The sequence below is a fragment of the Eleutherodactylus coqui genome, chromosome 11 (assembly GCF_035609145.1).
Source record: "Eleutherodactylus coqui strain aEleCoq1 chromosome 11, aEleCoq1.hap1, whole genome shotgun sequence".
In the NCBI taxonomy this organism is placed as follows: Eukaryota; Metazoa; Chordata; class Amphibia; order Anura; family Eleutherodactylidae; genus Eleutherodactylus; species Eleutherodactylus coqui.
In genome coordinates, this window is record NC_089847.1 from 112,573,070 (window position 1) to 112,599,913 (window position 26,844).

Genomic DNA, 26,844 nt, shown 5'->3' on the forward strand with positions numbered 1-26,844 from the left:
TGGGTGAATGTGGCAATACCAAATATGTTTTGGTTTTTTCATGATAAATAAAGGAAAAGATTTTTTTTAATTTTAATATTCTTTATTTTTTAACAATAATCATTATTTTTTTTTACTTGTTATTTTTTTTAGTTCCTATAGGGAACTTGAACTTGCAATCCTTTGATCGCTTATACCAGGGGTCCCCAACTCCAGTCCTCAGGGACCACCAACAGGTCATGTTTTCAGGATCTCCTATAGTAAGAACACCTGTGGTAATGTCTGAGACACCGACAATAATTACGTCACCTGTGCAACACTGAGGATATTCTGAAAACATGACCTGTTGGCGGTCCCTGAGGACTGGAGTTGGGGAACACTGGCTTATACCATATACTGCAATAGTTCAGTATTGCAATCTATTATATTTTTGTAGTCTCTCTATACTACATGTTTGCGCATCTCATTTTAGTCCAAGGGCCACATTGTCATATAGTCTGACCTGTAGGGAAAACGATAGTATTGTAACATAAGGAGAGAGCTGTAAGAAGCAAAATGCGTGATAAATCTCTTGCAATTGTTCCAGAAAAGTGGAGTTCCTACTATGCAGCACTAGTGTTTTTTGAAAACTGTATTAAAAAAAGGGGGCATCGCTACTAGGAGTCATAAAATGCACCTCATTTATTAAAGGGGTGGTCTCGCGAAACCAAGTGGGGTTATACACTTCCGTATGGCCATATTAATGCACTTTGTAATGTACATTGTGCATTAAATATGAGCCATACAGAAGTTATTCCACTTACCTGCTCCGTTGCTAGCGTCCTCGTCTCCATGGTTCCGTCTAAATTCGCCGGCGGCTGGCTTTTTTAGACGCGCTTGCGCAGTCCGGTCTTCTCCATTCAGCACGAGACGCTTCAGTGTGCTCCCCGCTACAGCTCTTCTGCGCATGCGCAGACGAGCTGTCACTGCTCGGGAGCGCGCTGAAGCGGCCATTCTGCACCATCCTCTGTTAGAGGAAGGTGCAGAAACTGGAGCTGCCCAGCGGAGAAGACCAGCCCAGCCCAGCCCAGCAGCCCCGAGAAGCCTCCCAGGTAAGTGATGGGTCGGGGGGGGGCTGCCGCTGCGCCGGGCTGCGCCGGGGGGGGGGGGCTGCCGCTGCGCCGGGGGGGCTGCCGCTGCGCCGGGGGAGCTAGCGCTAGGCCGGGGGGGCTAGCGCTAGGCCGGGGGGGCTGTCGCTGCGATGGGGGGGGCTGTCGCTGCGCCGGGGGAGCTGTCGCTAGGCCGGGGGAGCTGTCGCTAGGCCGGGGGAGCTGTCGCTAGGCCGGGGGGGCTGTCGCTAGGCCGGGGGAGCTAGCGCTAGGCCGGGGGGGCTGTCGCTGCGCCGGGGGAGCTAGCGCTAGGCCGGGGGGGCTGTCGCTAGGCCGGGGGGGCTGTCGCTAGGCCGGGGGGGCTGTCGCTGCGCCGGGGGAGCTAGCGCTAGGCCGGGGGGGCTGTCGCTAGGCCGGGGGGGCTGTCGCTGCGCCGGGGGAGCTAGCGCTAGGCCGGGGGGGCTGTCGCTAGGCCGGGGGAGCTGTCGCTAGGCCGGGGGGGCTGTCGCTGCGCCGGGGGAGCTAGCGCTAGGCCGGGGGGGCTGTCGCTAGGCCGGGGGGGCTGTCGCTAGGCCGGGGGGGCTGTCGCTGCGCCGGGGGAGCTAGCGCTAGGCCGGGGGGGCTGTCGCTAGGCCGGGGGGGCTGTCGCTGCGCCGGGGGAGCTAGCGCTAGGCCGGGGGGGCTGTCGCTGCGCCGGGGGAGCTAGCGCTGGGGAGCCGGGGGCTAGCGCCGGTTACCTGCTGTCTGGTCGGCGGCTGCGATGCGTCCGGTTGCCATGGAGACACAGCTGGCGGCGTCTCGGGAGCGCGCACGTCGGGCTGCAGCGAGCGACGGGGAAAGAGCCGGCGGCCATCTTGAGGAAACTTTTATAACTTGCTGAAACGCTGGAACGGTAAGTACGAACCAGCTAGAAATGTCATTTACAGGGGGGCTTAATAATGTGTGTTTAATGGGGGGGACTGGGCAAAAAAAAAAATTAACTGCTTCCTCGAGACATCTCCTTTAAAGATGTGCATCGTATCGTGGCGCATGTTATTGATGTACATGTATGCCAGCCATTAGGGGGTGTAAGGAAGAGTGGATAGTGTTATTCAATTGATTCCCTCTTGTCATGAGCAACATAGCATCTATATCACGTGTCAAACTAAAGGTCCGCGGGCTGAATCTGGTCCGCCACATCATTTTATGCAGCCTACGAGGTCCGGATGCAAAAGAGCCTCTTCTAGATTGGAGGGTCCTAGGCTTGGTCCTACACTGCAATATCAGGTGCATGAGAACTAAGTGCTGTGGATGTTACCACAGCCCCTCGGTGGCTTTGGCGCCCACTCCCCTGTCTGCTTCTCCCATTGAACCTATCCTGCAGTACAGCACTGTTTGCTGGGCTCATACTCTGAGGCGGTTTGTACATCCAGCTGGTTCTCGCTGGTTGAGAGGACAGTCTGTTTTAGCCTGCCTGCCCATATCCTGTGAACCTGCTGCACAGATCAGAGAGGGTGTTGTGTTATACTGCTGCTTAACCCTGTGAGTAAGGGCTGTGCCCTAAGGAATTGTTGGGGAACCTTTCACCAGATTTGCTAATGCCCATCATTTTTCCTTTCCTCGGACTAACTGGAAGTTTAGAGTCAAGTGTCTGTGTTGGGGAACTTGTGCCCCAATTTTTCTGGACTCCCCCACAGCCCCTATATTTTTAATATATCCTTTATAATACAGTCTTACAATTACAAATGGCCCTTCAAAGGCAACCATAATGCTGATGTGGCCCTCAGTGAAAATGAGTTTGACACCCCTGATCTACATGCTCTGCACCATTGCCTCAGTTCGGGCTGTTTAGTTGACAGAGTATCTTAACCATTTAACCCTTTCCAATCCACTGTCTGACCTCTGAAGACATTATGATTTAAGGCTGTACAGCTCCGATGTTGGTAGACGTCCATCAGGGTTCTCTTACTGTAGATTGCCAGCCTCTCTGCTGTCGGAGCCTATCCAACGTGTCACCTCATGCAGTACTGGCTTCAGCCAGCAGATAGTGCCGTTGTATAATGGCAGAAACAGAGTAAGCCCCCTAGGAAAACCAGGATACAAATTGGATTGGAAAGGGTTAAAGACTAGATCCACCTTTGTGAGTAGACATATCAGCTGTGAACCTTTCTTCAGCTCCACTTACATACTCTACATACATATATAGTGATATCTGTCCAGGGGTAAAAAGAGACCTTTCTTGCATTGCATGAGGGTATGTGTGTGCGGCTGCTTGTTCAAGCGCTAAAGTAAGAGAAGGGAATCAATGTAAGACAAATTAGCATAACAATGCATTGATTTATTGGTGGCAATTGAAAAATGGCACATATTAAATAATGCAATCAGTATAATAAAATAAATCAGTCTGCTGAAGGGTCCTGTGACCATCGCACGGTAAATCTAACGTCAGATCAAAATGGAAATCACAAAGGAAATCTAGATGAATCATATTGCAATACATGATGCAAGGGGAAGGGGGGTAATCTACAATAAGAGACAACACAACGCAAGTGTTTTGCCTTAAACATCTAGTGTCAAATTCGGGGTAAGGAGCTCCTTGCTCCCTTTTTGATCGACGGCATCCTGAATGCTGACTTATCGGAGCATTCTAAAAATGGTGGTAGACGAAAAGGCATGATGGCGCTCCACCTCATTCTGGGAGATGTGCATCAATGCCCAACTGCCTGGTTTTGGAGCCCGCTAGAGTGGACAACATGGCCCTATTCCTTGTCTATCACATTCCCCAGATTTTACCCTCTGGATTTTCCCGTTAAGGCAGTTGTCTACGATGGATATCCCGCAGCACTTTGTGATGTTGGAAAACTGGAGAGACAAATATTAGTGACCTGCAAAACGGTGACCCCAAAAATGCTACATGCCTTCCATTCCGCATTACTTGACCCTGTACCTCTATATACAGCTGCTGACTGTGGTCATTTCGAATACTTTCTGTAAGATAATAAAGCTCACTTATTTTTCTAGTCTTTCATTTATCTTTATTCTTTACAAAAACTATTTGTTTTAATAATTTGTCTTAAATCGATTCCATCCTGGCCACCATGGATGTGGAATCCTTATATTTCAACACCCCATGCAAGGGTGGACTGACCGCCTGCCAGGCATACCTTGGGGCCAATGGAGTTGCCTCTGAATCGGTGTTACAACTCACAAGATTCATCCTTACACACAGCTATTTCTCCTTTGGCAAAGAGACATACCTTCAACTCAACAGAGCCGCCAAGGGCAGTAAAGTGGCACCGCAATATGCCAACCTTTTTAATGGCAAAACTGGAGAGTACGTTTCTGGCCTCCTGCTCCAGCAAACCATTGACCTACTTCCGTTACATTGATGACATCATGATCATCTGGACCAACACCGAACAAGAACTAATAAAAGAGATTCAATGCATTCCACCCCACCATAAACCTGACATTAAGATACTTGTATACAGAAGTCAACTTTTTGGACACCACCATAAAAATTTTACTCAATACAGGCATCCTTGTACGGAAAACCCATTGATCGGCCCACATACCTCAGATGGGATAGTTTCCACCCCAAAATACATTAAAAGGTCCATTGTCTACAGCCAGGCCATCTCCTACAACCAGATCTGCTCTAGCCCTACAGACAGGGATGAACATTTATACCATCTTAAAAAGAGCTTTTTAAATTAGGGCTACCATCCCACCTCAATTGATGATCAGATCACCAGAGGCATCAGGATACCCAGAAGTCAACTACTCCAATACATGGAGAAGGAAGGAAACGATTGTGTACCTCTAGTAGTGACCTACAAGTCACAGCTAGAGGTACTAAGGAAAAACTGGAAGGAAACTCCATCATACCCTACACAAGGATGACCATCTGAAAACCATATTCCTGGACTCTCCACTCCCATGTTTCAGGCAACCTCCAGATTTGAAGTTCTTTATGATTAGGAGTGTATTGCCCTCCGATACACAAAAAGGAACTTATCCCTGCAATGTAATGAGCTGTAAGACCTGCTCACATGTACGGACCGCGGACAGGATACAAATCCCCATGGACATGTGTCACGTCCAATGTTGTATACCTAATCCTGTGCAGTCAATGTCTTGTTGGGGCCCTTTATGTTGGAAAAACAAGACAAAAACTTGAAGCAAGCACGAGATCTCATCGCCACACAATTAACCCATTCCCGCTGCAGGGCGTAAGTTTACGTCCTGGGAGCGGGGTACTTCCCGCAACAGGGCGTAAACTTACGTCCTGGAGATAGCGCGGGATCACATATGATCCAGCGCTATCCCGCAGCGGGAGCCGGCTGTCAGTCACAGCCGGCGTCTCGCTGCAGCAGCGGGGGGACATCGGAGATGCGCCCGCCACTTTTAACCCCTTCCCTGCCGCGATCTAAGTAGATCGCGGCAGGGGAAGAGTTCACAGCGGGAGCGCGGCTCCCTCTGTGTCTCCGGCCGAAACTCGCGATGTCATCGCGAGAGCCCGGCCTGTCACCATGGCAACAGGACGCCAGACACTGGCGTCCTGTATTGCCTATGCCTGAGATCGCTGTATGAGCGATAAGGCATGGGAGAGCAGTAGCTCTGCCATGCCTTATGACAGCGATCATCAGGGCAGTGATTAAAGTCCCTCAGAGGGACACAAACAGTGTAAAAAAAAGAAAGATTTAAAAAATGAATTAAAAAAAATGTAAAAAAAAAGAGTAAAAAAAACATTTTTTATGCTTTTTCTCAGATTAGCATAAAAAAAGGTAAAAAAAAAATAAAACCCCACATATTTGGTATTGTCGCGTCCGTAACGATGCGTACAATAAGTTGCACATGCTTTTGACTGTGCACCGAAAAAAACGCTAAAAAAAAGCTAAAAAACTGAGGCAAAATGCTCATTTTTAGCATTTTGCCTCATTAAAAACGCAATAAAAGTGATCAAAAAAGTCGTATGTACGCCAAAATGGTACCAATAAAATCTACAGCTCGACTCGCAAAAAATAAGCCCTCATAGAGCTCTGTACATCAAAAAATAAAAAAGTTACGTGACTTTGAATGCAGCAATTTAGAATAGAAAAAAGATTTCCAAAAAAAAGGGTTTTTATTGCAGAAAAGTGGGAAAACCTAAAAAAAATGTTAGAATTTTGGTATCGTTGTAACCGTACCGGTCTGCAGAAAAAATGGAAAGTCTCATTTATGCTGCATGATTAACGTTGTAAAAAAAAAAAAAAAAAATCTATGGCAGAATTGATGCGTTTTCTCTCTCTGCTATCATTAAAAAAAAAAAAAAAAATTTACAATATAGTCTATGTACCCAAAATTGGCATCGATACAAACTACAGTTCGCCACGCAAAAAACAAGCCCTTATACGGCCGCGTCCACGGAAAAATAAAAAAGTTATGGCTTTTGAAAAATGGAGATGGAAAAATACCAAAAAATCACTTGGTCCTCAACGCCAAAATAGGCCATGTCATGAAGGGGTTAAAGAAAGAAAGATCAAATTACCTGCCGCTGAGCATTTTTCTAGCCACAGACACAACATACAACATATGAAAATTACTATATTAAAGGAGATGTCCCGAGGCAGCAAGTGGGTCTATACACTTCTGCATGGCCATAATAATGCACTTTGTAATATACATTGTGCATTAATTATGAGCCATACAGAAGTTATAAAAAGTTTTATACTTACCTGCTCCGTTGCTGGCGTCCTCGTCTCCATGGTGCCGACTAATTTTCGCCCTCCGATGGCCAAATTAGCCGCGCTTGCGCAGTCCGGGTCTTCTCCTCTTCTCTATGGGGCTCCGTGTAGCTCCGTGTAGCTCCGCCCCGTCACGTGCCGATTCCAGCCAATCAGGAGGCTGGAATCGGCAATGGACCGCACAGAAGCCCTGCGGTCCATGAAGACAGAGGATCCCGGCGGCCATCTTCAGCAGGTGAGTATGAAGACGCCGGACCGCCGGGATTCAGGTAAGCGCTGTGCGGGTGGTTTTTTTAACCCCTGCATCGGGGTTGTCTCGCGCCGAACGGGGGGGGGTTTAAAAAAAAAAAAACCCGTTTCGGCGCGGGACATCTCCTTTAAAAGGCAACTTCAAATCTCAATGTCATAGAAGAATTTGGGAGTGCAAATTTATAACCATCTTTGATACTCAACACAGGACTAAATATTTCAAAAGGTTTCATGGTAGAGTAAATAATATGAGGAATCTATAGCAGAGATAACACGCTGGCCTGGTGACCCCCTAACACCAATTTAGAGACAATGAAACTTTCACATGGACTAATTAAGCATTTATTCCTCTACTCATCCTGATCTGGGGTTGTTTTCAGTGCAAATTAATCACACCATATCTGTGCCCTTATGATTGCTAGTAAAGTTACTACTGCCGCTGGATGCTGCCCCTTCCCCAATTCTTTCCTTATAGCAAATATCATAGAAACCGGAATCACGTAGCTTAGATGCTACCAATGGTGTTTAGGTCTGGTAAACTCTGGACAATGGCAGCTGTCCGTAGTTTCCCTACTATAGGGTGTAGAGTCACTGGGATTTGGGATTTTTATATAGTTACCCATTAATCCTTGACATTTTGAATTTACCATCCATTTTCTGTTCTGCGCACTTCCAGCCATTTACACTTTACCTTCCAGTGGAACTAGGTCAGGCTGATGCTTATTAATCTTATAAACCCAGGAACTGCAGAAATGGGACAATTTATATGTCGGAGTCGCAGGCAGTAAACAACATCGATCTTGTATCATTAAAATGTCTTGTGTAGTATGCCGCCATGTCTGCAGATTATTCATCTGCTCTTACACTGTATGGTGCCTCTATTAGATTTATATCTACATGTAAACTATCTATAGATTATGGGTATTCTATGGAAGCGCAATAAATAACATGAGGCAGAATAGACAATCAAATGCTGGTTTCTAACTGTAACCATATCTTAACTTGATCACTTGACACTATATCATTATAATCTGTTTATGTTCAGTATCCCTGCATAGAGATTCAGCAGGTTGGAGTTGGTCAATCAATGGATTTCGACATAAGAGTAGATAAACCTGCTGAGATATTACAGTGTACAAGATCTGTAGGTACACAGGACGTGTCGTTTGAAAAATGGCATACGTCTAACAATTTGATATCTATCAGATCAAGATATTTGGTGCAGATCTGAACAAAATTATCACCCTTCACAAGTATGGTGATGGATCAAACGCTCCTTTCCTGCTATCTAAAGTACCCTACCAACAGTAATTGGACACAAGAATCAAATGTAGTATTTATTTCCATATGTTAATACTTAGTGGAGCTCCTTTGGCCCTAATGACAGTGCATACTCTCCATGCCATACTTTTTACTAACGTCTCAAACATTTCAGCTGGTATTTCCCTCCATTCATCCTGCAAATGTTTGGCGAGTTCTCTGAAGATGGACGCTTTTCATATTTCCTCACCTGACATTTTCGCTTGTCCTAAAGATGTTCAGGTGGGACTGTATACAGGCCAGTCCAATTATGGAACATTCATATCCTTAAACCAATGTAAAACCAATGTAAACCAGCATTGGATTTGCGACATGGCACGTTGCCATATGAGAAGTATGGCTGACCATTCGGAAAGTATTGCCACATTGTCAGCAACACGTTATTGTCTGGTACACCTCCATGTTCATGATTTTTGTCACTACAACCAATGGACCAAGACCATGCCACGTAAAACATCCCCGGACCATAACGGAACGTCCACTGTATTTACATATATCTGTTGGTACAACACACTCAGACAGAAGAAGTTCCCTTAGGCTCCTCCACACCCAGATATGTCAATTTGATCTAAGGATGGAGTAGCATGATTAATCACTAAAGATCATTTTTCTATTGCTCAACTGTCTAGTGAGAATGCTCCTTACTTCATTGTAGACAGGCCAATGCATCTTCTTTGAGAGAACCCGCCAGACTTTTGCAGGATGAATGGAGGGAAATACCAGCTGAACTGTATCCTGCATTAGTATGAAGTATGACACAGAGAGGATACGATGTTATTAGGACAAAAGGAGCCCCACTAAGTATTAACATATGTAAATAAATACTATTTTTGATTCTTGCTCAAGTGTCCAATTACTTTTGGTAGGATAGTCTATCTATCTATCTATCTATCTATCTATCTATCTATCTATCTATCTGTCTATCTATCTATCTCAAATATATCCCATATCTATCTATCTATCTCATCTATCTATCTATCTATCTAATATCTATCTCATATCTATCTATCTATCTCATATCTATCTATCTATCTATCTATCTCCTGTCTATCTATCTATCTATCTATCTATCTATCTATCTATCTATCTATCTATCTATCTCATATCTATCTATCTCTCTCATATCTATCTATCTATCTATCTATCTATCTATCTATCTATCTATCTATCTATCTATCTATCTATCTATCTATCTATCTATCTATCTATCTATCTATCTATCTCCTGTCTATCTATCTATCTATCTATCTCATATCTATCTATCTCTCTCATATCTATCTATCTATCTATCTATCTCTCATCTATCTATCTATCTATCTATCTATCTATCTATCTATCTCTCTTCTATCTATCTATCTATCTATCTCATATCTGTCTATCTCATACCTATCTATCTATCTATTTCATATCTATCTCCTATCTATCTATCTATCTATCTATCTATCTATCTATCTATCTATCTCATATCTGTCTATCTCATATCTATCTATCTATCTATCTATCTATCTATCTATTTATCTATCTATCTATCTCATATCTGTCTATCTCATATCTATCTGTCTATCTCATATCTATCTATCTATCTCATATCTATCTATCTATCTATCTATCTATCTATCTATCTATCTATTTCATATCTATCTATCTATCTATCTATCTATCTATCTCATATCTGTCTATCTATCTATCTCATATCTATTTATCTATCTATCTATCTATCTATCTATCTATCTATCTATCTATCGCTCATATAGTGCAGAAGATGTAGGCACTCACTAATGTGATGTGTCCTCTGGGCTCATTTATGTTAATGCAGCTCTGTATATTACAGCGGTCACTAGTAAGAGAGGGTATGCAGAACAGTAAATCCTCATTGGAAAGCTGTGACTGTTTAAATGGTCACTTAATAATTTCCCAGTGGACAAAAAAAATCAATGCGTGGCCCAGAAAAGCCGCTGAGAACAGCAAAGTGTTTAACTCTTTAGTTGCAATCATAAAATGTAACGTTTTCGCTGTACCTTGTTCACATTTGGTGGTGGCCGTACACAAGTGAGCTGCACCGCTATCACATTTAAAACGCTATGCCAAAAATGTTTTCCTAATACAATGCCATTTCTGAAACACCCATTATACTTTTCTATGGCGGACCGTGATCATACTTTCACATTATTTCCCAATAGATTTACGTTCCGGCATTGGGACCCCTTGGTCTGGACCAAAATATGGCTTATGATCTCCAAATGTTCCATTACCACTACCCCTTTAGAGTGAGCTCACAAGGTGCTCATGAGGTGGTATTTGATAAGTTCACTACGTGCCTCACTACCGTTCTTCATGATTCGGAGGGTGCAAACCCAGGAACGGTGTTTAACACTTGGAGGGCGTGTCCTCGGATAGTCCGCTTCTGGTCTAGAATTTATGGTTTAGTCCATAGCCTTTTTAATGTTGTTGGCCACAATCTGTGGGTTGCCTTACTTCATTATGACCCTCAAGCTCACTCGCACACCCAGTTTCATCTTTTTACTTTCCTTCTCCCAGCGGTAAAACTTATTGGTCCTTCTTCAAAGACAATATTTCCCTACAAGAAGTTAAATCCAGGTCAGATGGGTTCCATATAAATTAGAAAATATTCAGCATACTTTTAGATAAAAACAACTAGTTCCTTAAAATAGGGTAACCCTGGAGTGACTATACTAATACCCACCTGTCTCCTCTTGCAGCAGCCCTGGCCTAATTTATTTTATTCGCATAGCAGGCTCGCCTAGATCCCCCATCCAAAGGACGGTGGTGATTTGACACCCTAGGCAGGTTACGCAAGGTGCGCCCCCCGGCCCCCACAAACCCCAGCGCCCTAATTTAAAGAGATTTAAACCCTTTTTGAAAGAAAAGGATAGAGACAGAATAAATTCCTGATCTGGTGACTCACTTTCCTTTTCTTCTACATTCAATCCAGACCGCCTTGGCAATTTCTCTTGACGACTGCAGTTTTTTTTTTAGCAAAATATCTTTGGCTATAGTGGGTGCAGAATTAGCAGTCACACTAAAGGCTCCTCTGTCACAAAAGAAGACGCCATTATTATAAATGACTCATGGTGTCTGGGGGGCTTATATACAGATTTTGCACTGCTCCCTTGGATCAGACCCCACAATGAATATAGCTTCAGTTCCCTTTCAGACTTCAGACCAGGCCATAAAAAAATTACTCACCTCTTCTCACTCTGTCCCGGCGCCATTCCCACTGTTCTGAGCATACTTTGCTTGCCACCATTGCAATCCCCTTGATCCTCCTCTGCTGAAGGCACTGCACCATGTCTTGACGCCAATGCACACTACATCCTGACACGAGCGGCATCAGAACTGCAGTGCCAATGCCCATAGCAGAAGGGGTCAGTTGGGAGGAAGGAGCCGTAAGCAATACAAACCATGCTCTTCACTCTGAGACTCCTGTAACAATAAGCGCTGTTGATGGTGTGATATAGGGATGTATTAGACGTCATTCACAGAGGCATCTAAATCTTGTGCATGCGCCTTGAGTTTGATGAAAGTAGGTTTCGAACAAAGTAGGTTTTGGCAACAAATGTATGTTAATATTCTGCCACTGTGGCAGTTTAACCGCTTAACACTACAGGAAGTACAGTTACATCATGGGGGCTCGAGTTTGTATAGAGCGGAATTGGGAGCCGATCTCCCTCCATACAGTGTGAGTGCTGGCGGTCTTTGAGAGCTGACACCCATGTACAACAGCCACGATCAGCATGAACGCTGAACATGGCCATTAACCCTTTAAAGGGCCTGATCAATATTCAAGGGTCCTGAATAGAGATGAGCGAGTATACTCACTAAGGCACATTACTCGAGCGAGTAGTGCCTTAGCCGAGTATCTTCCCGCTCATCTCTAAAGATTCGGCTGCTGGCACCGGTGACAGGTGAGTTGCAGCGGTGAGCAGGGGAGAGCGGGGGGGAGAGAGGGAGAGAGAGATCTCCACTCCGCTCTCCCCCGCCGCTTCCCGCTCCCCGCCGGCCCCCGAATCTTTAGAGACGAGCGGGAGGATACTTGGCTAAGGCACTACTCGCTCGAGTAGTTAGCCTTAGCGAGTATACTCGCTAATCTCTAGTCCTGAACACCCTCCCAGTGATTAGATCGCAAGGTGCTGTTCGGTTGCCATGGCACTCTGGGGCCTTCTGAGACCTGTGGCCTGTAGCGTGGCTTGATAAACTGAGTGTCAGAACTTGATGGAGTATAATGCAATACTACGGTATAATCGAAAGTTCAAGTACCTTATGGGGACTAAAATAGATTTTTTAAAGTGTTTTATTAATTATTAGAAAACATAAAAGGTATTAAAGTTTAACCCCTTCCTTACGCATTACCCATATTTATAATAAAAAACTCAAAACGAAAAACCTCAAAACATATTTGGCATAACTGCATCTGTAAATGTCTGATCTATCAAAGTAAGGCCGTCGACCCTAAGTACATTCTATTACTGTACTGTGTATGAGCGCGGCGGTTCACTAGCAGTCATGTGCAGTACTTTTTTTTGTTTATTTGTATTCCCCTGCTGTTGCTTAGCGATGACGCGGATCGCCTGCGTGGATGGTGATTGCGCAATCTCCAATCAAATCCGCCCATGCTAGCCCGGCCTAACACATTATTTATGGTGAACGTCGTCAGAAAAAAAAAATACATGATGTCAGAATTGTGCTTGTTTGGTCTACCTGTCTCTAAGAAATTTTTTTTATAAAAAGCGATCAAAAAGTCATATGTTCCCCAAAATGGTAGCAATAGAATCTAGTGTAGCACGTCCTGCAACAAACAAGCCCTCACACAACTATTTCGACAAAGAAATTAAAATTTATGGCTGTAAGAAGTTGGTGGCAGAAATTAATCTTTTTTTTTTTTCCAAAGGTTTTTTTTATTTTTTAAAAGTAGTTCAGCAAAAAAAAAAAAACTATGTAATTTGGTATCGTCCTAATTAGAGAAGAGCGAGCGTACTCGGTTCGGGTGTTTTTGCACTCGAGCAGCGCTTTTTCCGAGTAACTGACTACTCGGACGAAAAGATTCAAGGGGCGCTGGGGGGGGGGGGGGCGGCGTGGTGGAGCAGGGTAGCAGTGGAGAACAGGGGGGAGGTCTCTCTCCCCCCCCCCCCCCCCCACTCCCCTCTGCAACCCCCTGCTCACCCCCGGCGCCCCCCGCATCTTTTCGTCCGAGTAGTCAGTTACTCGGAAAAAGCGCTGCTCGAGTGCAAAAACACCCGAACCGAGTACGCTCGCTCATCTCTAGTCCTAATCCTACTGACCCATAGAATAAAGTTATCATGCCATTTTTGCTGCAGTGTGGAATTTAGTTTTTATTCCATTTCACTCCACTTACAAATTTTTAAAAGTTTTCCAGTACATTATATGTTACATTAACTAGTACTAGTGAAAAATACATTAGGGGGTAATAGGCTGATCTGGATGGACATATGCCTTTTTTCGGCCTTACATACTATGTTACAACTCAGCACACAAAAAACAAGCCCTCAGACAGCTACGTCAATGGATCAATAAAGAGTTGTGATTTTTTGAAAGTGGAGAGAAAAAAACCTAAAATGAAAAAAGAAAAATGGCCGCATCATTTAGGAGCTAAGAGGCTGGAAATTGATGACAGATTCCTTTTAATCATGACCATGATCCTGTTGTCTGATTGACTTATCATTTTTTTCTGATTAGCCAATGAAGATATCCCCTCTATAATACTTTTTTTTAGCATTTAACATCACATAGATTTTTCTGGCTAACATGGTACAACACTATGTTTGCTCTACATTCTTGTACTATTCTATTATACTTCCTTGTGCTTCAGGAAAGTACAGATGTGTCCTTCCTTAACTCAATATATCCTGAGCCTTGTGACATGAGATGACCAGCTTTTCAAAAAAAAGAGAAAAAAGATTTTAGGATACTCTGTCAAGAGATGTCTATCCTATTTTCACTTTTGCTCAAGTAACATCATTAATGTATGGGAACGCAATGAAAGAAAGTCTTTAAGTCGATTGACAGATGACTCATAAGATGAACCAAGCTATTAGCATTGTCGTCCAGAAGATGGAGAAGCAAAAGTGGTGATCATTGAACTTGGCTCTATACATTAGTTTAGCAGCCAATCTCATGGATACTGAACAGACAAAGCATACAGAAGTGCCTCCTATAAAACAAACTGGCCAATATGGAAGTTCTCCTCCCCAAAAAAGAAGGAGGATTGTCCTTTTTTTCTCATTGGATGCAAAGTCGGAGAACATTACTGGTAATGAATATTAAAAATCAATCAAATACGACCCATGTGATTGAATTTTCATCACATTTTTTGGTATTGGACTAGCTCCTCCAAAAAGTTCAACCGATAGTTGTCCATCACTCTAGCAGTGGTTCTTACGTCTGTCTTTTGACTAGTATCTATGACGGCGTTGATTCTCTTTAAGGTTCATTATTATATTACATATGTTGTTCTCTGGATATTTTATAGTAGGACGTATGTTGAACATCACCCTGCGTATTACATAAAAACTTTTTGACTTTCTTCTTAGACGGAACCTGAAATTATAGAAGAAACAAATATTGATCGGGTAAAACAAGCCAGAACGTATATTAAATCTCGTCAAGGTAAAGGCCACTCCGAGACCTCCACCCTGAGCTCTCAGCCATCCATTGATGAAGTGCGGCAGCAGATGCATATGTTGTTGGAGGAAGCTTTTAGTTTGGCATCTGCGGGGCATGGAGGACCAAAACGGCAAGCAGATCCATATGCCTCAGTTCAACATATGCCATATTCGGAAGTTGTTACCAGTGCTCCCGGCACAATGTCACGACCTCGGATGCAGTGGGTACCGACCTATGGGCCGGAGGTGTATCAGTACAGCCTGCCCAGACCAGTAAGTGACTGCGATGTCTATAGAATGGATTCATCTTGATTTTATGCAGGCTAAATCCAGGGATAATTATTTTCATTTGGTATTTCCGTTGACATTTATAACTGTCATGTTCTTCCGAGTGGAAAAATTAGTTTAATTAAAAAGAGATAAAACATCAAAGCATAATAAATTTCAAAACTACAAAGGTTGCATGTTCCAGTTTTACCTCTCTAGGGTAGTCAATGTCTTCTCATCATAGATGACAGTCCTGAATTGAGTCCCATGTATGGACTATGAAAAAGCATTTAGGAGAATTTTTAATATTTCTTCAATGTACCCATGTCAACCACATTACTCTGGCACTGGGTCAACTTTGGATGCCTCTAGCATTCCCACTTCAAAACTAAGTAAGTGATCAGTGCTTTCCTGCCTCCAGTGGTGGGGACCATTTTGGTATCTGAATTCTGCCATCATGAAATCTATATGAACCAAGTTCCTCTTGCACACTGATGGGTGGGAACATTTTTCTCTCCGCAAAAAGCTCCAGCCCACTCACCATTTTTTTTTTAGTGTAGTGGTCTGTACAAATACAGGCACTGCCTTCCAAAAAAGTATTTAGAAGGGTGAATTCACATAGCATTTTTGCACACAATGTGTGTTTCCGTCTTGGGTTCCATCTCAAATGCCGAAAGGGCATTAAGATAGAACCCTCGGAAGGAATCATAGGGTTAAATGTCTGAAATGGAGACCAATTTGGTTTCTAATTCGAATTAAACTTTCTCTGTGTGATTGTAACGTTGATATAAGCTTCAACACAAGATGTGATATGGGCGGGCATGGAGGCTCTAGTACCCTGTTGTACCGCCGCTAGCTTGAATACAAGATGTGATACAGGAGGGCATGGAGGCTCTAGTACCCTGTTGTACCGCCTCTAGCTTGGATACAAGATGTGATATGGGCGGGCATGGAGGCTCTAGTACCCTGTTGTACCGCCGCTAGCTTGAATACAAGATGTGATACAGGAGGGCATGGAGGCTCTAGTACCCTGTTGTACCGCCTCTAGCTTGGATACAAGATGTGATATGGGCGGGCATGGAGGCTCTAGTACCCTGTTGTACCACCTCTAGCTTGGATACAAGATGTGATTCGGACAGACATGGAGGCATGCAGGTTCCGTTTCTAGATTGTGCAATCTTGTAGACTGTCGAAGTTTGCGCCCCAGATGGTCCCATACATTTTCTATTGGTGATAAATCTGTTGACCATGGAAGTGTGACAGTGTTGTGGGGACATTCCTGTGACACCCTTGTGTGTGCGGCCGAGCATTATCCTGCTAGAAAGTGCCCCTTTGAAGCCGCCATGAGATGCAAGATGTGGCTGCAGGATGTCCTGAACATATCGCTGAGCTGTCATTGTCCCTCATACCACTACTTGGGGTGACCAGCTGTCGTATGCGATGGCCCCCCAGACCACCACACCAGTAGGGGCCAGTGTGCCACCTCACAGCAAAGGCAGGATTGAGGCTCGCACCCCTAGGTCTCCACACGAACATGCCCATCGTGAGTGCCCAAATTAAACCTTGAATCATTGCTGCAAAGAACCCAGTTCCACTCCGTAGTGGTCCAGTTTCATCATTCACGACACCACTGCAAACGGAGGCAATGGTGGGTGGGTGTCAAAGGCAATGGCAATGTGAGACAAAATGTCCTTTAGTCTAGCGCCTGGAAATGGTTCCGACAGAACCATCTGTAACGATGGTGCCAACTGTCTCTGGATGGCGGACAATGAGACAGTTGGAGCTGCTGGTGCTTGTCGGACGATCAGACGATCCTCTCTATGGTGTTCTTTTGAAGGCATCCTGAGCCCGGTCACCTTGTCTGCCCTCACACATCCACTGGTCTCAACACCTCCTAACAGTCTGGTCAGATGCTCCTCTCTACTAGTGTACTGTCCTGAGCCCGGGGTCTCAGGGGGTCCTGAGCCCGGTCACCTTGTGCGGCCCCATCCACTGGTTCTAACACCTTCTAACAGTCTGGTCAGACTCTCCTCTCTACTGGTGGTCTTTCGGGGGCGTCCTGAGTGTGATCACCTTGTGTGCCCTCACACATCCACTGGTCCCAACAACCCTAACAGTCTGGCCAGACGTTCCTCTCTACTGGTGGTCTGTAGGGGGGTCCTGAGCGTGATCACCTTGTGTGCCCTCACACATCCACTGGTCCCAACACCCCTAACAGTCTGGCCAGACGTTCCTCTCTACTGGTGGTCTGTCGGGGATCCTGAGCCTGTCACCTTGTGTGCCCTCACACATCCACTGGTCCCAACACCCCTAACAGTCTGGTCAGATGCTCCTCTCTACTCGTGGTCTTTTGGGGGATCCTGAGCCCGGTCGCCTTGTGTGCCCTCACACATCCACTGGTCCCAACACCTACTAACAGTCTGGACAGAACGGCTGGTGGGAGACAATTCATCGATACAACCATCCAGCTTCTCACATCCCAGTAATGCGCCCCTCTGAGACTCTGGTAACCGGGTGAAATCTCTTCTCTGCGTCGTAGAGGCGTGTAGTGGTCAACAAGCATTATTTATTTTCTTCTGATCCTGAGTTACAGCCCATATATATCAGATCTGCATTCACAGTTCTTCAGCTTCAGTGCTGAAATCTCTCACTATGTCTGCAGAGAGCTTGCTCTGATGATGCCCATCCTGGAAAGTGTCATCTTTACCCCAGACTCTGTAGGAAATGTAGGAAAAACTAACTGTCACACTGCATATAGGAGCTCAACCGAGATATTGTGTCTGTCCATAAACTCGCTTACTGTTTCCAATGACAACCAGCAGAGTTGTGAATGCAGCTCTGGAGTATAATACAGACTGTAACTCAGTACAAGAAAAGTAATGTAATGTATGTACATAGTTGGTTAAGTTTTTTAAAGGAATCTGTCACAAGGTCCAAACCATGAGCAGCATGAACCCAGGACAGGTATGTACACTGCAGCGTGAACCTCATGACATATTCCCTTTAAAGCAGTTGTTCACCTCTGAAACTATTGATGACCTACCCTCCAGATAACTCATTAATAGTTGATTGGCTGGGCCTGCCACACATGACCCCCTTGATCATCTTATGGCTGGGCTGCTGTGTCGGCTACAGAGCTGCTGTGTTGCTGGAAATGCACAGCTCTGTTCTCTCTGCAGTGGCCAGGTTTGGTATTGCAGGCAAAGTTCTCATTTAATTCGAACTTTGCCTGCAGTACCATTCTGGGCCACTGCAAAGAGATCAGCTCTCAGTAGATGGGCAATCCCAGAAGATTACAGTATATATCTTATATAAACTGTAAAGTAGTGTTCATATGCAATTATATCCTTCACTATAACATACACTATGCAAATTATATGCTGAGTGTGGAACTTTATATAGCACCATTCGTTGGCTTCATCTCCAAGTACAATCGATGCTTATGTATAAATGCACATAGACACTAATGTAATATCCAATATACATATAGGGAAAGATGGTGGAGCGTATAGTCTGTAGTGATGATCGGACTGTTTACTCTACAACATAAGATATAAATCAGTTCGGAAAGGAGAGTAAAATGAATGATGACAGAATAAGACCATTGTGGAGACGCTTTGAGAGCCACAAACTGTCAGAATGGGGTGACAAGCGACTTATAGCCCAGAGCTAATTAGAACAGTTTCAGCGAGCTACTCTGGATATGTTACCGAAATCGGCCAGGCTGCTCTATTCTTGCATATGATCTACATTGCAGGAGGCTTTGTCCTAGGTATATATCTGCATATCCAACTGCATAGGAAATGGGATTCTACTTTCTGATTAACCCCTTCCTGCTTTGTACATTGTACTATGTGATCACTTTTTGTAAAAAGCACTTGTTAAAAGTCATAGTTTACTAATGCAAATTCAATGGACCTGCTGCTTTATTTACCCCTTGGAAGTCCCATCTCAGTTCTTCCTAGCACTATAATGTTGCAAGCCTCCCAAAGAGTGACAACCGTGCAGCAAATTACATGGGTTGCAATAGTGGTTGTCAAAACCATACCCGTTTTTTATATCTGTGTAAGTTATAGACCAAAGTATGTTGTCACTCTTGCAGCAGTGGCTTTCTGTTCATAAGGTTTCTTTACCACGAGCGCATGTACACCGAGTTTTCACGCCCCGGCGTATATACGCTACCCATATGAAGCATTGGTTCCCAATGCATTCGTTCACACGGGCGATTATATGGCGCGTAAATACATCCACACCGTGAAAGATGGAATATAAGCGACCGAAATACGTCCGACGTATATACGGTGGCCAAAAAAATAGTTCTGGAACTATCTTTTGGCTAATATGCGACGGCGGGTCCCATAGACACCTATGGGAGCAGAGAAAGAGAAGGGAGGGGGAGGAATTTTTGCAGCATTCAACACTGTGAAAAGCTTACAGGTGCCTCTATATAGGCACTGGAAGGCATCCCGAGGCTTTTGGCAGAGCGAGGGTTTTCCGGGGTGCGGCATATTTTTTCGCTAAAAACGACACTCGCGGTTGTGTGACTGGTCGAGAAAACGCTGGCCGTAATCGTGGAGAAACGCACTTTCAGGCTCTTATTCGGAGTAGGTGTGGAAACGTAAAAACGTGGGAAAGAGCCCAAGCATGAGTTGTTCTCCCTTCACTTCACATCACTATGGTCTCATTCACACAACCGTATATACACAGCTATTGTAGCTGCGTCCAAAAATCGTGACCATCTGAAGCATTGGATTCCAATATATTAATTCAGATGAGCGTCTGGAAAAATAGCACATCGGCGACCAAAAACGTCGACCGATTTTCTACAGCCCTATCTTTTGCTGAAATACACTGGAAACTCCTATAGACTTCTATGGGAGCTGAAAAAAAGGGGGAGGGAGTTTTTCTGCGTCCACACTGGGAAAAGAGGACAGCTGGCTCTATTTAAAGGGGTTGTCCCGCGCCGAAACGGGTTTTTTTTTTTTCAAACCCCCCCCCCCCGTTCGGCGCGAGACAACCCCGATGCAGGGACTGAAAAAAAGAACAGCACAGCGCTTACCTGAATCCCGGCGCTCCGGTGACTTCTATACTTACCGGTGAAGATGGCCGCCGGGATCCTCTACCTCCGTGGACCGCAGCTCTTCTGTGCGGTCCATTGCCGATTCCAGCCTCCTGATTGGCTGGAATCGGCACGTGACGGGGCGGAGCTACACGGAGCTACACGGAGCCCCATAGAGAACAGGAGAAGACCTGGACTGCGCAAGCGCGGCTAATTTGGCCATCGGAGGGCGAAAATTAGTCGGCTCCATGGGAACGAGGACGCTAGCAACGGAGCAGGTAAGTAAAAAACTTTTTATAACTTCTGTATGGCTCATAATTAATGCACAATGTATATTACAAAGTGCATTAATATGGCCATACAGAAGTGTATAGACCCGCTTGCTGCCGCGGGACAACCCCTTTAAGCATTAGTAGTCATTCCAAGGATTTCTGCTGACCGAGGGACTTCCGCGCTGCAGTGTATTTTTCTAACATCATGCGGCAGCTGCCTGTGAGAATGGATGAGAAAATGCTAATTAAAATCGGGACTTAATCACGGCGATTCTTCTTTCACGTGATTTTTGGCCGCGATCAGCAAGTGTAAAAACGCATACCGTCGTGTGAAAGAGGCCTATGTCAGTAACTTAGTAGCTGAGAGCTGCCCCTGATTGGTCCCTGCGCTGAGCCAATCAGAGGCAGCACTCACTCACCCATTCATGAATGGGTGAGTGAGTGAGAGCTGCCTCTGATTGGTGAGGGCTGTGACCAATCAGAGGCAGCCCATTCAGCAGGCGGGGATTTTAAATCCCCGCCTGCTGAATACTACTCAGAGCAGTTCAGGAGAACTGCCGGCCGGCCGCGGCTGAACTCCGGCTGCAGGGACAAGGTGAGTATACATTTTTTTAAAATTTTTACACATTTTTGGATGAATTTCAGGGAAGGGCTTATATTTTTAAGCCCTTCCCGAAAATTCATCCTGCGCTCGCCAGCAGCCCATTGCTTTCAATGGAGCCGGCTGTATTGCCGGCTCCATTGAATTCAATGGGCGAACATCATTCTTCTCTGCCACAGCTGTTACAGCTGTGGCAGAGGAGAATGATCTTTGTAGTATATGTTCTCAATAGGGTCGGCGCTGCTGCCGCCGGCCCCATTGAGCGCATATATAGAGCACAAGGAATCGCAGATAGGCGCGATCTGCGATTTCTCGTGTACTATAATTTATCGGACAAGCGCATAAAAAGCGGCCATGTGTCAGATACCATTGCAAAGCAATGGTTCTAAATATGCGCAGATCGCATGCGCATGTGCAAATTGCAGGAAAAAATGCCCGTGTGACCGAGGCCTTAGTATGTTTTTGGAGAACATACAAATTCCAGGTAGATGTTGTCCTTGTCAGGCTAGAACCTAGGACCCCAGTACTGCAAGGCAACAGTACTAACCACTAAGGCTCCTCCATTTGGCTCATTGCTCTGGGACCTTGAAACATTATGGTTTTAGGAGGCTTAAAGATACCGCCTGTCTATATTCCCTATTACAGCATATGGACATCATAGATTGGGTCGCCCCTCTTGGGACTGCTCTCTAATTGGTGGGATGGAGAATCAGACTATGACACCATTCCCTTTCTAGTAGACTCGGTCCTTTTTGTATTATATGGATGAGTGATCATCTGATTGGCCACCATGAAATACTACAGGATTTTATAGCGGAAATGGTCATAATAAGTTGGTGCATAATACAGAATTTTTATCATTACTTACCATTTGTATCATATAAAAGCAATCTGTGACCCAAAAAGCATTATATTATACCGATTTGTAAGATTCTTCTTCATCGACTGTCTATTGGTTCCATCTAGAGATGAGCGAGTATACTCGCTCGAGCAATTGCCTTTAGAGAGTATACTCGCTCATCTATAGTTCCATCACAAGTCCATCCAACTCTCTAAATCCACAGGTACACTGTCCACCAAAGCTGTTTCTAAATTTCTTTCTTTTCCAACAGAATTACCGATTTTCCCAACTACCTGAGATGGTTATCGGTTCTCCGCCCCCGCCGGTACCTCCCCGGACAGGTCCTGTTGCTGTTCCCTCTCTAAGGAGGTAAATCTCATGTTGTTGTCTTGCTACATTAAAGGGATACTTCTTTTTTTCTAAAGCAAATATTCTTTTTTTGTATAATGAAAAGTTATACAATCTTCCAGTAAACTTTCTATATCACGGTTTTCAAGATCTGTGCTTGCTGTTATTTATTAGGAACCATCATTGTTTACTTCCAGCGGATTCAAATCTGACCTGGTCAAGTGATGGACACACAAGTATATGGCTTGTTGCAGTTATATCATAGTGTGTCATAGTGTGATTGTTCTCAGTAAGAAGTATGTACAAGTAATCTTGTAGATATGATACCTTTTAATGGCTAACAAAAATACATGATGTTGTAGCGAGCTTTCGGAACTTCTATGGACTCTTCGTCAGGCTTTATGAACTTCAGCTACTATTACAGAGGGCTGTGATTCACTCCTGGTGAGTTTTCTGGTATTTTTAGCATTGAGAGAGGATGACCAGCAGCTACTCAGTGAGAGCATGAGTGGGTGTGGTTATGCTACACAGGAGAGGGGAGGAGGAGCTGAGCTTGTGTATATTCATGTGTATATTCACGAGACAGACCAGCTGATCAGCACTTGGCATGCTCGGGAGCCAGAAACTTGATTGTATAAGGCTTTCTAAATGTATGAGAAGGAAAACTCAATGCAAAAAACCAGATAAGTGTATTATTTTTTCCTGCAGGGGCTTAATAAGATATGTGGGTATTGATTTTGTATGCACAAAGGTTTCCATAGCCTTTAAGTACTGATTTGGTTTGCTTGTTTTAGGTATTATTCCATCCGAAAACTCTATTTTGAATGTAATATTGTCTGATATGTCTCCCATTTGGAGGTTAAATATGCAAATGTCACAGCATTTATTTCATGTCACAACACAGCAAACTTGTGGTACATACAATGTCACAACCCACAGGTTCCCCGTCACTAACCCCCACACTAGGTGTCTAGAGGGCATCCTCCTCCTTCAGATGCGTGACGGACCAAACTGGTCCGCCCCGGACCTTAGGCTCCAAGTTCCTGATGGCTTGTACTACAGCCTGTCTCTCTCTGGCTAGCAGCCAGTGTGGGAGGAACTGATCCTTTTTATTTCACTTCCTGTCACACCCACAGGTGTTATCTCTCTCATAAGGTATCAGAATGCCTGTCTATCACCCTCTGCAGGCCATTCTGAACACTGCACTCCTAGTACCTAGACCCTTATGAAATAGAACATAGAAACAATTTGCAAATCCCAATAACATGGACTTGCAGTATATGTAGTGCCACAGTTCTCACAATGTAGGGTTCCATAGAGGTGCCCTTTAACTACTTCCCTAAGAAGTAACGCAGCAATGTAGAGCCATGTGTATCGCTTTGTGGCATTTACAGCATCATTTTACGATATAGCGGAACGGCTCCCGGTATTTAAGAACCCTTTACAAGTAATGACGGCTCTGCAGATTACCCATCTACAAACTGCTCTAAAATTAGGGTAATTCAACATAACATTTCCCCATGCTGCAGGACGTGACAATCATGCTTAATGACTAAAGATAGAAATTCCCACATACATTAAACAGGGAACATCTGCAATAGTTGTGTGATGTAAGCAAATCACTGCGGTACTGAGGACGGGTTTCTGCATTTTAATTGCCGGTTCCACCAGCTGCAAATCAATACTCTTCTTTTCCTGGTAAATTCTGCCACCTAGTGGCTGATAAGGTTGTCGACAGTAACTTCACTACTGCTTTAGTTAACTCTTAAGACCTCCTTCACACCAGTGTACGCGCATTTACACGCGCCTCGGCGCACGTTTTTTGCACACTGAGCGAGGATTTTTTGCAGGCGCATCGGCATATATTACTTTACTTTTTGCGCCCGTAAGGCATGTGTGCGTGGCAAACAAAGACGGGCTGATTTAAATGGCTAATTTGTCTTATGAGTTCCAGATATCATATTGGTGGGTCAGAGCTCAAAAGCCCCTCTACCACATAAGATAACACCAGCAGGGGCGTAACTAAAGGCAAAACGTGAGCTGGGCCCCCCCTCTATCTGTATCTGTACCCGTACCCATACCTAAACCATGCTGCACAGAGACATAATTTGAAGCTTCTGGGCCCCAATGCAAAACCTGTAACAGGGCCCCCAACTATAATGCTTTATTCATAGTACTGGGCTCCCTATATGGAGAAGAGAGGCCTTATGGACCAGTTAAGGCTCCTGGGCCCGGGTGCAACCGCATCCCCTGCACCCTCTATAGTTACGCCCCTGAACACTAGTATTATAAATGGCACATGGTAGATAAGGGACCCTGTTACAAAAATTTGCAATGGGGCCCACGAGCTTCTTGTTACGCCTTTGGTGGACGTCCTTCTTTTCTGATACGTACCGTGCAAGAAATAAACTATAAAAGGCGTCCAGTCTATACCAGTGAGAACTGCAGATTTAAAGGGGTAGAGCCAGGGGCGTAACTATAGAGGTTGCAGGGGATGCGGTTGCACCCGGGCCCAGGAGCCTAAGGGGGCCCATAAGGCCTCTCTTCTCCATATTGGGAGCCCAGTACTATGAATAAAGCATTATAGTTGGGGGCCCTGTTACAGGTTTTGCATTGGGGCCCAGAAGCTTCAAGTTATGTCTCTGTGCAGCATGGATTAGGTATGGGTACGGGTACAAAAACAGATAGAGGGGGGGCCCCAGCTCACGTTTTGCATCAGGGCCCCTGAGCCTTTAGTTACGCCCCTGGGTAGAGCGATGGACTGTTGACCACTTTTAATAACCACTTCAGCCTCAAAATTATCCATCTCTCCTTGAGAGGCGTCTTTAGTACTTAGTAGAGCACCTTTTTGCCGTTATGACTTGCTACAAATTTTATGCATAGCTAGACACCAGTTTCTGGAATTGCTCCTGAGAAATCTTAGCCAATTCCTCATGACAATGGCCTTCAGTTCACTAATATTCTTGGATTTGGGTGCTGCGACCGCCCAGTTCAAATCCCAACAAAGATTTTCTATGGGGTTCAAGTTGAATGATTGCAATAGCCACTCCAGATTCTTCTTCTGAAACCTTGGTGGACTTTGATATATGTTTGGGATTATTGGCCTGTAGGAAGGCCCAATGTTCCCAAGCTTCAACTTTCTCAATGAAGGTATGAACCCATCTTGCTCTCCACATGCTGCAGGTTTCAAGTGCCAGAGTAAGTCAAGCAGCCCAGAGCATCACCGAGCCACCACCATTCTTTACTGTAGGCAGGGTGTCCTTTCAGCGTATGCTTCATTCTTCCATCTCTAGATATACCACTCATCCATAGGCCACAGAAGTTCCAGTTTTGTTTCATCACACCATGGAACAGAAGCCCAAGAATTACCGTGTTCCCCTGAAAATAAAACACTGTCTTATATGAATTTTTGCCCCAAAAGAGGCAAGCGTCTTATTTTCCGGGGAAGGGAGGAGGGACAGACTCTTATACTCACCTGGTCCGTGGCGTCTGTTTCCCTGGCGATGCTGATCTCCGGCAGCGATGCGGCAGGCTGCAGTCTCCTCGGTGTTCACACAGAACTCTCCTTTTGGTGACGGGGCCTTAAATACCTTGCCTCCAGTGAACGAGCGCTGTGATTGGCTCACGAGTGCCGTAGCTCAGCCAATCAGAGCCGGGGCTCGACGAGCAAATCACAGCCATTCAGTGATGTCATTCACTGAATGGCTGTGAATGATCGAGCGCCAGCTCTGATTGGCTGGTGCTCGATCCAATTACAGCACTCGCTTGCTGGAGGAGGGGTATTCAAAGCCCTATCGCCAGAAGGAGAGTTCTATGTCATTACAGAGGACACGGCAGCCTGCTGCAGCCCCAGGGGCCAGCATGAAAGACTCAGATGCCGCCGGCTAGGTGAGTATTGATGTTTTTGCTTTTTTCAGACTGCTATGGCTTATTTTCGGGGGAGGGCTTATATTTCAAGCCCCCCACCTGAAACTAGGGGTAGGGTTTATTTTCTGGGAAAACCGGTATATGGCCTATTTATATGGTTTTGAGCAAATTTGAGCTGACATTACTAGTGTTTTTGAGTCACTAGAGGTCTACTCTACCTCTTGCAGTTTGGGCACAAAGACATTCAGCATTTAATATGCGCCTTACTGTGGAAATGGAAACCTCGATGCCAGCTGCCACCAAATCTTGCTGAAGGTCTTTTGCAGTCACTGTAGGGTGTTTAACCACCTACCTCCTTAGGAATCTTGTGGCAGCCGGTGATAGCTTCCTCTTTCTGCCACATCCAGGTAGTGTAGTCAGTTTTCCTCTAACTTTGAACTTGCGAGCAATGCTTCTAATTGTCTGTATCTCTAGAAACATAGAGACCCTTTGCTATTTTTGTATCCTTTTCCATGTTTGTGCAAGACAATAATCTCTTCTTTCAACTTTCTTCATCACTGTCTTGACTTAACCATATTTCTAACATGCGATCAAACATCACAGTCAA

The 26,844-nt window shown here is 44.9% G+C and overlaps 1 protein-coding gene across 3 annotated transcripts in view; it reads left to right on the forward strand.

Moving 5' to 3' along the window:
* Positions 1-26,844, forward strand: part of KIAA1549L (KIAA1549 like) — a 155,807-nt gene that overhangs the window by 118,604 nt on the left and 10,359 nt on the right. For all 3 annotated transcript variants that reach the window (XM_066583263.1, XM_066583264.1, XM_066583265.1), the window contains 2 exons: positions 14,911-15,255; positions 22,294-22,391. In XM_066583263.1, the coding sequence (XP_066439360.1) occupies positions 14,911-15,255; positions 22,294-22,391 (443 nt within the window). The remainder of the gene's footprint in view (positions 1-14,910; positions 15,256-22,293; positions 22,392-26,844) is intronic.